Source organism: Pituophis catenifer, unplaced genomic scaffold (genome assembly GCF_029215685.1).
Source record: "Pituophis catenifer annectens isolate HBS135680 unplaced genomic scaffold, rPitCat1.0.hap2 SCAF_1, whole genome shotgun sequence".
Classification (NCBI taxonomy): Eukaryota; Metazoa; Chordata; class Lepidosauria; order Squamata; family Colubridae; genus Pituophis; species Pituophis catenifer.
Window position 1 is genome coordinate 62,879,753 of NW_027256881.1, and position 12,476 is coordinate 62,892,228.

Sequence of the window (12,476 nt, forward strand, 5' to 3'; positions counted from 1 at the left end):
GAATAAATATACACCATAAATATGAAAGTAATATTTGAAAATTTCCATTTGAAAGAATCAATATGCCAAGACAAATATTCAGGGAGTTGAGCAGAGGGATTTCAAAACAGGAAAGTACTTAACATTCTGCTGCTATTAATAGATGTTTGTTCCACAGACATTTTGCCTCAAAAATGGATGAGTAAAGCAAAATACGTTTTAAGACCACAAAAGAAAAAGTTTTAGATCTGACTCTATCCATTATACAAATGCTCTGACTCATATCTAAATAGCAGTCAATTGATGCAAACTTGCCAGCTGTTAGCAAAGGCATAAAATGAATATGGGTGAATTCAATACACCCATACATACATACAATCAAAATGTCAAAAACATTTTGATACATACAATCAAAATGTCAAAAAATAAAAATAAAAATTTGAAAACCAAAACTGTGAAGGTAATGAGTACTGTATAGAAATTAATCCTTTAGTCTGTTAAACAAAAGTAGATGGAACAGTTTTCTGCTATCACTATTTGGGGATGAAGGGTTGATTATATGCCTCCAAGTTGATGTTAGTCTTGGAGAAAAATCTATTGGTTGCTAAGAACTATTTCTCCCTAACTTTGTCCTCCTAACCTAGTCTTTCAACAGAAGGACCATCGCCACTGTAAATGAGTCCATCCACCTTGTTGCTGGCTGTCCTCTTCCTCTTTTTTCCATCTTTCCAGCATTAGAACCTTTCTAAGAGAACTGGATCTTTGTGCAATGTGTCTGAAGAAGAATAATTTGAGCCTTGAATGAGAACTCTGGGCTGATTTCTTGGAAGATCCATTTGTTATATTGACTGGCCAAAGCATTCTCAAGATTCATCTCCAATATCAAGCTTCAAAATCTCAGTGCTCTCCTCAGCCTACTTCTTCAGCTTCACTTCTGTAGTGTGTCACAGGGAATAGCTTTACTTGTCCTCTGAAGAGTAAAAATTCCAGTTGTAATAAATAAAAAAGGCTAATGGCATATCTCGCAGGCACGATTGTGTTTTGTGACTTTTTGCCATTTTGCAGCAAAAAACCCACAACCCATTGGATAAACTGGATTCAGATTTAAACCACATGATTCCTTAATGACTGTGATGACTGACAGAACCACCATTTTAAAAATGGTCATAAAATTGAGTCAGGTAACATGGTTACTCAACTTATGAGTGCAACATCGTATGACTAAAATTCCAGGGTCAATGGTATTTGTAAGTCAAGGACTACCTGTAAAACAACTTTTAGTAACAATTTCTTTCCTTTCTTATCTCCTGCTTTGAACAAACGTAAACCGTTTGTTTACGGTTCTGATACCTTTTTTATATTTTGCATAAAATGGCTTACTGCAAAGAATGGCAGGATCTTCTAGGAAGTATGTGAGTGTAGTATGGAAAAATTAATATTTTTGACATATATGTCCCTAAATTTGTCAAAGGGGCGTTAACAAGCAAATGAGAGTGAGTTTTAAAAAAGAGAATTTGGTTTCTTTAAGGACAGTGGAAGTTGGGGTGTGAAGGTTAGTCTTGGCTACATCATAAAGTATATCTGATGAAGCACAGGTGGGCAAACATCATTCAAAAACTCAGTTATTGAGCACAGAGTTGACTTCCTTTCTCAACCAGCTGCTATCTCTGCCCGATGTGTAATCAACATGCTTATGTAGGTAACTGGATCTGGAAGTGCTTTTTGTAGCATCCCAAAGCATGAACATATGCTGCGAATAACATGAAGCGTTTTCAGCCACTTCAAATCTCGTGAAAGGGACTTACCACAGTCTACCATCAGCTCCCACTTTAGTTCAGCTTGGTTCATGCATTTCCCAGAAATGCATGGGCTGTTTTTGTTTCAGTTATGTTACTCAACACTTCAGTTTTGTTAAAAGTACTTGGTGCCTGAGTTTTGTTTTGCCTGGGTGGAGTTGTCTATAATATTGTAATGTTTGGAAACTTGTCAAAAATGGCCTCCAGAAGAACATAAAGAGAGCTATAGCTTTGTGGTTTATCATAAATACACATGTACACAGTCTCAAAATTTTGTTTGGAAAATAAAAGAGCTAGAAAGTTTTCCTCTGTCATGCTTGACTAGAAAGATTGTGTTGGTTAGTCCAAACTATGCATTTTTAGGTGATTTGTGATTGAAGATCTAGCTTTTGAATTTTCTGAAATGGACTACAATAGATAAAAATATTGGCATTGCTAGGAAAATTATTTTCAGTCGATTGAAGGCACTCTTATATAGCCCAATGCTATTATCTACTCTTCAATATATTCCCTTTTACAGGGAACCATGTCACCCATTTAGCAACTGTGCTGCTTTGAAAGAAGCAGTGTCAAAGAAAGAGAAATTTAATAGCATAAAAGATTCTCTAACGCATCACGAGTCACGGATTCATCATCCAGATGGCCTGAACAATCAGCCAAAACTGAGTGATAAGAGCTCAAAGGGGTTATCTTTAGGGTATGTCTGAGTAAACATTTCATTTTTTCAAATTTTGGACAAATTCAAGGATAATTTATTTTCTAGATTTCTGAAAGCAATGAAGCAAGTAGTAGGATTTCTTTCTTAAGTCACCAGGGGAATGTTATAGTTTGGGATGTGAAAAAAGAGTTACAGAAGCAAGGAAACAATTGCGGAGGAGGAAAATTAAATGGCCATATGAGCTTTGCTGACAAAGCATGTACTTTGTTCATATGCAACAGCAATTGTTCTTATAAAACAACTGATGGGATACATTTTAATTTTTTTTCCAGCTTGGGACTCTTGTATATCAACAGCAGAATTGGACTCAATTTGGGGCTGAGAGAGAAGCATTTAGAGGGAAGGACTGGATTTGGCTGGGTGGAGCTGCCAGAAAAATTCAGAAAAAAATAAATAAATCTACAATGCATCCTATGGGGAAAACAGCTGGGCAGAGAAGCTCAGAACGTGGCTTACTGCTATATTCTTAAGGGAATGTTCAGCCTGCACTTACTACCTTATTTCTGTTTTACCTATGCTTATCAAATTAAGATAGTAGAACTTTCCTGAACACTTTATGGACAAGGTAATAGTAAGAATTATTTTGTTTCTAATATTTATTGAGATTACAGGAGTAGTTCTATTTATTTTTTGCTGTCTTGAAATTAATAGTTATCTTTAATATCCTTGGAATTCACCTGGGACTACACTAAGAAAGAAAACAATTTTGGATGCAACTTCCTTTTGTATGAAGGTAGCATTGTTGTTTATTACCATATAATTGCCCTTCCTAAAAAATGTCAATTTGCAATCAGAATCTTATTTGTAAGAAAAAGCATGCAAGATAATAGTACTGGACTGAAATGCATCCAGAGAATATTGCATACGCTCACAAGGCTATTTCGAAATCAAATGAAGAAATTGGAATTTTTTTTTCTTTTTTTTGCAGATGCCTCCAGCCCATTCTGCTCTTATTTTACTTTCGGTCTTAATATATGACCTTTGCCTAAGGGAATTTTCAAATTGGAGCAAAATTGCTTTCAAAGGAACACCATAATTAAGGATTTATTAAAGTATTTCCAGTACATAGCACATTATACTATATTACAGAATTTTCTTATTAAGGTCAGAGGTCATTTATGAAACCGAGGTTTTTGGTTTGGTGTGTCCTCCTTCGATTTGATCAATTGCTAGGGACAGTTGCAAATCTTTACAATTTTTGATCAAGGTTGCCCCCATTACTGGTGTTTTCTGTGTAACAATCTCCTTCAGTGTTTTCACTGGCTGCTAAATATATCCAATTCTGAAAAATACTCAAGTTGATTTATGTCCCATTCCTTGATGAGAAACATTTTGGTTTACTTCTGCTACTTCACACCTTTTTTATGAGGTGAATTAAAACTCAATTTTCTCTTTACATTTTACCTCCTTCATCAATCCTGCACAATCACCTTCTAACCTTTTGTACATAAAGTCTCCATCTGGAAATAGATAGTGAATGACAATATTACTTTCAGAATTGCTTACTTTGAGTTTTCATCATTTTTATTGTCTTTGAAAAGCCCTTGCATTTCCTTCTTTAACAGTTGATTACTGGAAGATTTACAGATAGCTATAGATCTTAGAATGTATCTCAAGAGTTAGACTTCAACTCCACTCAAACTAATCTTAGCTACTGCTGTTTTGTCACAAGTCCCTTAGTAGCCATTTCTGTTTTGTCTTCACTTTGGCATGAAGTAAATAACAATTCCAGTGCCTATGTATATGCACAAAAGCAATCAGATCCATCTTTTGAGATTCTGCTAACTCTTTTAGTAGTATCTGATGGGACAGAAAATTCTTCCACATTAGGCTGCTAACATAAATAAATAAATAAATAAATAAATAAATAAATAAATAAATAAATAAACCAACCAACCAACCAACCAACCAACCCTAGGTATTCCTGAACACAGCTGTTACAATAAAAATAGACTAGAAACAAAATGAAATCAGAACTGAATACAGTTCAATCAGTAAGAGTGTACTGATGAGGTAACTCATAGTTTTCCATCAGAAACTCATCATAGAATTGTGGAGTTGGAAGGGACCGCAAGGATTACCCAGTCCAATTTTTCATTAAGCTTATAAAGACTAATTAAACCATAAGAGATGGCTGTCCAGTGTCTTCTTAAAATCCTTCAAAACTGGGGCTTCCAAGTGAGATGTTATGGCCAGTTAGATGTCTCTGCAAATGTCTCTGCAGACACACACAGTGATGGAATTGCCAGCTAGGACTCATTTCTGGCTTACCGAAAATTTATTTGGAGGAAGGAGAAATGGGGGGGGGATTCATTTGTGTACTGGAAAAGCCTTGGTACTACAGTGGTTTAAAGCACCCTGTTATTAACACAGCTGCCTGCAATTTACTGCTGGTTCGAATCTCTCCAAGGCTCAAGGTTGACTCAGCCTTCCATCCTTTCTAAGGTAGGTTAAATGAGGACCCAGTTTGTGGGGGCAATAAGCTGACTTTGTATAAATATACAAAAGTATGAAGGCTATTGCTTAACGCATTGTAAGCCGCCCTGAGTCTCCGGAGAAGGGCGGCATATAAATCAAATAAAAAAAAAAAAAAAAGAAAGTAGGAATTTAATTTTTTTCTGACTGCTGTGCTGTGATCTCTGGGTGATGTAAAAATACAAAATATAAAAACTGTATTGTAACTATCTATTGTAATAAAAAGCAGCTAAAAACGAGAATAAAACAATTAAAATTAAAAATGTGGGGAGGGGTTTCAGGCTGCTAACCAGCCCCATGGCTGTGTATTACTCTGAGATGGCAGAATCACATCTTCAGACAGTTCTGGAAGGCCAGGAGAGTGGGGGACCTTTTTTAAAAGGACATTTTACTGGCAAAAGCTTCATTCTTCTTAATCATTGTATGATCTAATTGCCTGCAACCTTTGAAAACTCTAAGCTTAATTAGACTAACAGAACAGGCCTTGTGGGGAAGGTTGATCATTTATATATGCACAGATTGCTTGCAGCAGTTAAAAAGGAAATGGAAGAAGGATCTGCAGAAAAAAGATCTGAAAGAAGAAGTTAAGAGAATTGAAGAATCTTTAGAAGTTAAGACAATGGAAGAATCTGGCTGCAAATTTAAAATAAGTTATTGTTAAAAGTGTAAGTTTTTGAATGCAAGACAGAAATATAAATAGAGAAATGGAGAAAGACTTGGGACAATTTGACATTATTGGAATTTAGAAAAAAAGAATTTGGTTTAAGATTTAGACCAATTCCACCAGAACATGCAGAGGATATTACAGAAAAAATAATTAAGCCTCTGGTGTGATTTATGGATTGGGAGAAAGATGATATTGCTACAGAGATCGATACAATCTCAAGGGTCAATACACATTTTGAAAAATTAAGGAAAGTTCCAAGGAATGTCCTTGTACATTTTGTCAAGAGGAGATTAAGTTCTATAACAACATTTTAATATCTGATTGAGGATTGATAAAATCCTTCAATCCATAACCTCCATTGATAGCTGGTTCTGCCGTTGTACAAATCTTACTGTTAGAAGGAGATGCACTTGGGCAAGTTATGATAACTAAATGTAGCCAAGAGAGCCACCAAATAGACAACTGGCATTTTAGCCCACAGAAAAGAAATGTTTCAGAAGAGACCCTCTCTAGTTTTCCAGAGAGTAAAAGAAAAGTAGGGGAAAAATACTTTTAGCCTTGCAGGATTCTATTAATATAAACTTACCATAAAGACAGAGATATTATTCTTGGTTGTGTTTCTTGTCTGCATTACCACTACTTACAGTAAATAAGACAGCTGAACAGAAATGTTTTAAAATTGTTCATTAATATATAGAAGCATACAAAAGATACGATGACCAAACATTTAATATGGGTTAAAAGTACAATAGCAGCAATACTATAATTAAACTATGTTAGTTTTAAATTAAAAACTACAGAAAATGAAAATAATGAGACAATGATTTGGGGCACAATTCATTTTACACAAATCGAGGGCGTTCTTTATTGGAACCCTTTCCCTCTATGCCAACATTAGGCTTTGAAAGAAAAAAAACGGCCAACCAATGAGGGGAAATGATAATCTACCACTTTTTACTTCAAAGAGGGTTAATGAAAGTCATACGAATCAGTAAACAATACTACAATACTGTCTTTATTCTTACTTTAAAAGTCAGTTCCTGTTTCAATCAACATCTTCATCCCAGAGCCTTCAAGGAAGAACTTCAATGGAATTTTGCAGTGCAGGCTCAGCTTTTGATCCATTTTATACATTTAATACTTGGACCTGCTGCAGCTTTTATTAAGAGGTGCATTATGTTTAATAGGCATCTTTTATTTATACTTATGTTATTTTTCCTTCACAACCACAAATAGGTGTTGGGTGAAATAATTACATGCCATATAATGTAAAAATAGTCTTTAAAAAGCCAAAACAATGCATGTGAGTAAAACTGTACAGAATTCATTATTTGTTCAAACAATTTATATGCGGGTGGGGGAAAGGATGAATTTTACATGATCTGGATGACTTATTCCAGAATTCAAAAACAGAAGCAGGCAACGAAAGTAACAAATACATTAGAATTCAACGCAGTGCAAACAAACTGTCAGGTCTGAAAGAATCCATGGGAAAACGTTTTTCACAGGAATTGCCAGGCTGTTTTTTCATAGGTCTCTTCACGTAGGACACAGAACTGCAAAATAAAGTTACATGTGACTGTCATTAAATTGATGCATTGTAGAATATATCAGTAAACCTTCCAGAATCAAAGTTGCAATAATTATTATCTGTACTAAATATGATTCCCAACCCTTACCACATAAACAAAACTGAAAAATCCATAAAGATATATATATATATACATAATATGTACACACACACTACTGCCAATTATTATTATTTTTTACAGAAATGAGCTATATAGTAGGTCATGTCTTGGTCACTGGGTTAAATTTTTAAATTTAAGAAAAGCTGACCAGCTTTAGTCCTCAATTTTCAGAATCTGTGGAGAGAGCTTTGAGATAAAATATCTCAAAGATTTAGGGACAACTGTATTCTCTTGCCTGGGATATTGAAGCCTACAACTTAAATTACAGAGAGGATCAAGACATGTCCTTTATATACTCCTTTATCACATCTATAAGGCACAAACCTCAGAGCAATGCAGCTTTCAAACCAATGCTAGCACAATATAAAACAAATAAAGAAATCAGGTTTAAAATGTCATAACTGAAAACTACAAAGGTGTCCTTGTTTTGGGAAGCAATCTTTCATCATTAATTTAAACTTTAAATAAATCTTCATAGTTGATAATAATTATGATGATTTGTAATGGTAGAGTTTAAGTGTCTAAAAACAAAAATATAAACAGAAAACATTTACATTTTCTCTGATAACACATATTCTCAAGAATTTCTAGAAGGTAGCCATTTAGAAATTGGCTACCAAAGTTTGCTTTAATCCTAAAAGTTGGCTACTCACATTTATTTAATAACCAATGTTACACATTACAATATATGAGGCAATCATCTGTATGTCGAACATTTTTATGATGGTGCAGTGATTAGAATGCAATATTGCAGGCTAATTCTGCTGACTGCAAGCAGTTCGAGTCTCACCTGCTCAAGACTGACTCAGCCTTCCATTCTTTCGAGGTCAGTAAAATGAGGACCCAGATTGCTGAGAGCAATATACTGACTCTGTAAACTGCTTAGAGAAAGCTATAAAGCACTGTGAAGCAGTATGTAAGTCTAAGTGCTATTGCTATTTTATTAAAGAGGAGAGGAGCTGCTTTTTGTATAATCTAGCTTTCCTACCATCTACACTTCCAAAGAGCACTTTAGAACATGGAAATTGGCCTGAAGAGACAGAGACATTCTAGAGATCATAGAAGACCTCCTTAATATCAGAAAGATCAGCATAACCATTCTGAAGAAACAGATTCAGTCTGAAGTAGCTTCCAAAATAGCACCACTGATTTTGTTCATGACTACAACACCACAGAAGTTATGTTTATAAAGAAAGCTACAATCATGCAACATGCAATAATCAGTAAACTCACCTTTCAAAATGTAGTCTGTTAATAAGCTTGGCACTTTCTCACTGTCTTCTTTCATGGCATGAAGAACTATAAAATATGAGGATGCAGTCAATGGAAGAAGTAGAATTCACTGCCTTTCAATAAAATATGCAAATAGAAAAAACTAACGAATGAAGGTGAATGTACATGTCCAAGGATAATGTGGCACTGTTGCAGGATCCAATCTGGGACTGTCACCAGAGGTTTTGTCTTCCAAGCTTCCTAGTCAGATTACAGAGAAGTTCCCTGAAGACGGGCTCCAGCATGAGTCCAAAAGCCCTGAAGACAAAATCTCTGGTCCTGGTGACCGACCCAGATTGGATCCTGCAAAAAACTAAGACGGAACTTATTCTGTAGATCCTTTTCTCATCACTTATTAAAGGGAGAAAGATATAAAAATACTGACTAGACATAGCTGTTACGCATTCAGATTTGTTTAAAAGATGGATTATTCCTATGAATCCCATGAACTCAAACTATTCCTATAGTACCAAGAACTTTCCATTTTTGATAGGATGTGATGATCTGGGAATTAAAACAATGTATCAATGTTTTTCCCAACAAACACTTCTGGAAAAAGTGAAACAGAAAAAAAAAGTTATTTTTCCTCACTGATCTAGAACTGGAGTAAGTGTCATAGTCAGAGTGCTAAACAACTATACAAATTGTGAAGGAAGACAAAAAATAGAAGAATAAAATAAAAATAAAATAGAATTAAAAAAAAAATAGAAGATCCAATTGCTCCCCCCCTTTTTTTCAATTCCTCTTGGTGAAGAGAGCAGCACAGCATTTTTCTCCTGGTTTTTCAAATCTCCATTTTCCCATTCTCCCCACCCACTCCATCTGGCTCCCTAGACCAGGGGTCTGCAACCTTAAACACTCAAAGAGCCATTTGGACCCGTTTCCCACAGAAAAGAAAACACTGGGAGCCACAAAACCCTTCCCGTGCCCAACTATTTCTTGAGCAGCCACAAAACTAACATATGTAGTTGAATTAAATGTCCTGTTTTCTTCTGAAACTTTTCTTTTCTTGGGAATTATCCATGGTTGGCCTACTGGGGGTTGAAAAGCTCAATAAATCGTGTGCCGATTGAGTAGCGGAGCTGCAGCAGAGGGGTGAAAGAGCTACATGCGGCTGCAGAGCCGCAGGTTGCTGACCCCTGCCCTAGACCTTGCAATAAAGGGAACCTGGAAAATTTAATGAACTTGTCTTGTACTTTTAATTTTTTAGATCATTACTACAGATAGTCCTTGACTTACAACAGTACATTTAGTGACTGTTCAAAGTTACAACAGCCCTGAAAAAAGTAACTTAAGACCATTTTTCACAATTATGACCATTGCAGTATCCCCATGGTCATGTGATCAAAATTCAGATGCTTGGCAACTGGTTCATATTTATGTCCTGGGCCATGTGATCATCTTTTGTGACCTTCTGACAAGCGATGTCAATGGGAAAGTCGGATTCACTTAACAATGGTGTTACTAATTTAACAACAGCAGTGTTTCACTTAACAAATGTGGTAAGAAAAGTCATAAAATGGGGCAAAACTCACTTAACAATATACATTTGGGGCTCAATTGCAGTTGTAAGTTGAGGACTACATGTGTATTTACCCAAAAGAAAGATGAGCTATTGACAGGAAAAAACCAACAGTCACAGCTTCTGTCTTACTGAGGAAGAATGGAGAAATTTGTATCTAAAAGCTCACTATGTAAGAGACTGAAATAATTTATAATCTTTTTGAAAAGAGCACATTCCAAATCTGTAATTATGAGCATACATAAATGTCATGCAAAATCTATTTACACTTTGGAATTGAAATAATATCCAGGTTTGAACAGTTTTGGAACTCTAAAATAAATGGTTTGAGCCCTGTCGTCCGACAGCATTAGCCTAAAGAGAGTCAGGTAGTCTGTCCCTGAGCAACCAACAGATCAAATTTCAGTTAGTCAGTGGATAACAATAGTGTTAGTTCCTCGAGCTGTATCATTTTAAAAACTTAATTCACAACAAAGAGGCATTTTCAGGCTTATTTTCTTCTAGTTAGTGTTTCATCACTCTTGTTAAGCAGTTAATTGTGCAAGGCAAACAATGTTGATTTTACTGGAAGAGATAAACGAATGTAGTCTTCCAAAAAAGTCAAGACATAGGAATGATGGATAATTGTAGGATATATGAGAAGAGTAAGCAAACATAAGACTGCTGACCAATTCCAAACATTTAAGAGCAAAGTGGATTTCCCTGGCTAATTTAGAACAGAACCAGTGAGATGACCCTCAAAAGTAATCTTCAGCTGAAAGAAACCCTGGAAAATCAGCTGTTTTTTCTCGTCAAAACATCCATGGAAATTTATTTCTCTAACAAATCATATTTATGTGCTTACTTTTTGTTAATGTTTGAAGGTCTTCAACTGATGGAGGTCCATTTTTCTTTTCATAAGGAATAACAGTTGTCAGATACTGTCAAACAAAAGTTATGATTACTATAAAATATTTTCCTAATTAAGTTTAGTTGCTAAACATCTGATGTTGGCAATACTAGATATAGTTCTTGCATGTAGCTATGCTTTGCAAAATGTAATTATGTGTAATTCAACTCTATTGCATGTCATCTAAGAAAAAGTGAAACACAGTGAATTCAACTAAAAGATGTCCTAGCAAGTAACAACAAAATAAGTGTCCCTCTGACAAAACTGATAATTTTAAAAATGTGCTTATATATTACATACATTTTTTCTGAGCTTCTAAATTACACTCTCTTTTCAGAATTTTGCTGCACTGTAAAGAACTTACGTGATTCCATATAGAAAAGAAATTTTACATTAGATATTCTGTACAGCCAAAATATAAATGAAAACTTTTTTTTTTAAAGTATAACAACAGGAGATTTCATAAAATAAGGCTTAATGAACTCTAGACAAGACCAATGCACTATAATTATTAGCAAAGAATAAACAATATACAGGACAGGACAGTGAAACCATGTCTGTCAATTCAGGTCTTAAAGTTTTGAGGCCAGAACCAGACCATATTTGGTCACTCCCTCGCAGTGATAAGAAGTTTTATATTCCAACTTCACAAGTCCCTCATGGTGAACTGACAGTGGACCATGCAAGATAGCCAATTTATGCTCAGAAGTGGGTACACCTAGGAGCACAGTGGAATCCCATATTGTTGAGCTTAGCTGTTATTTCTTGCACTGATTTATATGCATTATGTGATTCCTTGAAATTATACTCTATCTGCTTTGCTGAAATGGAAATAAGTGCCATTTAGTTTTACATTTTATTTTGAACAATATTTTGTTTCCAGCTCTTTGATATTTTTCTTACATATCTATGGTATTATGGATATAAACTCCCAAAATTATATTGCCAACTTTAAATGAACATTCATATTTAAAAACCTCAAGGAATGTGTCCTTTCCAAAGCTTAATTTTACAACACTTATAATTAAAAACTTGTGTTTGCTCCTTTTGGTAAAATCTTAGAGCCATTCTATAGCCTTGATTCAGCAACAGATTTCAATACAAAGAAGATATTTTTGTTCTAAGGTTGAAGGTCAATACTGTATAGGGTTACTATTTCTAAAATTATTTATAGGAAAAACACAGACCTTTAGTAATATTAATTCAATATTTTTGAAAAAATGGGGTAGTATTTTTTATTTCAAAATGAAGGGTATTTCCAGGATCTGGGTTTCTTTCTTGTGTGTGGTTTATTTCTCAGGAATTATATTCTTGCATTGAGTAGTAATGAGGTACCACACTATTGTATTACACTGGATATTTTCGATAGCATAATCCAAAAACAGGATCAGGAAAAGCAGTTTTATGCTAACACGAAATTACTATACAGATAAAACTTAATTCATCCCACAGAAATGCAAACAAATC

At 34.9% G+C, this 12,476-nt stretch overlaps 1 protein-coding gene across 2 annotated transcripts in view; it reads right to left on the minus strand.

Moving 5' to 3' along the window:
* Nucleotides 1–6,471: 6,471 nt before the first annotated feature.
* The window catches only part of FEZ2 (fasciculation and elongation protein zeta 2), a 30,128-nt gene continuing 24,123 nt past the window's right edge, over nucleotides 6,472–12,476 (minus strand). For both annotated transcript variants that reach the window (XM_070950327.1, XM_070950318.1), the window contains 3 exons: nucleotides 10,965–11,040; nucleotides 8,560–8,625; nucleotides 6,472–7,191 (listed from right to left, as the gene is read on the minus strand). In XM_070950327.1, the coding sequence (XP_070806428.1) occupies nucleotides 7,175–7,191; nucleotides 8,560–8,625; nucleotides 10,965–11,040 (159 nt within the window). In that variant the 3' untranslated portion in view covers nucleotides 6,472–7,174. The remainder of the gene's footprint in view (nucleotides 7,192–8,559; nucleotides 8,626–10,964; nucleotides 11,041–12,476) is intronic.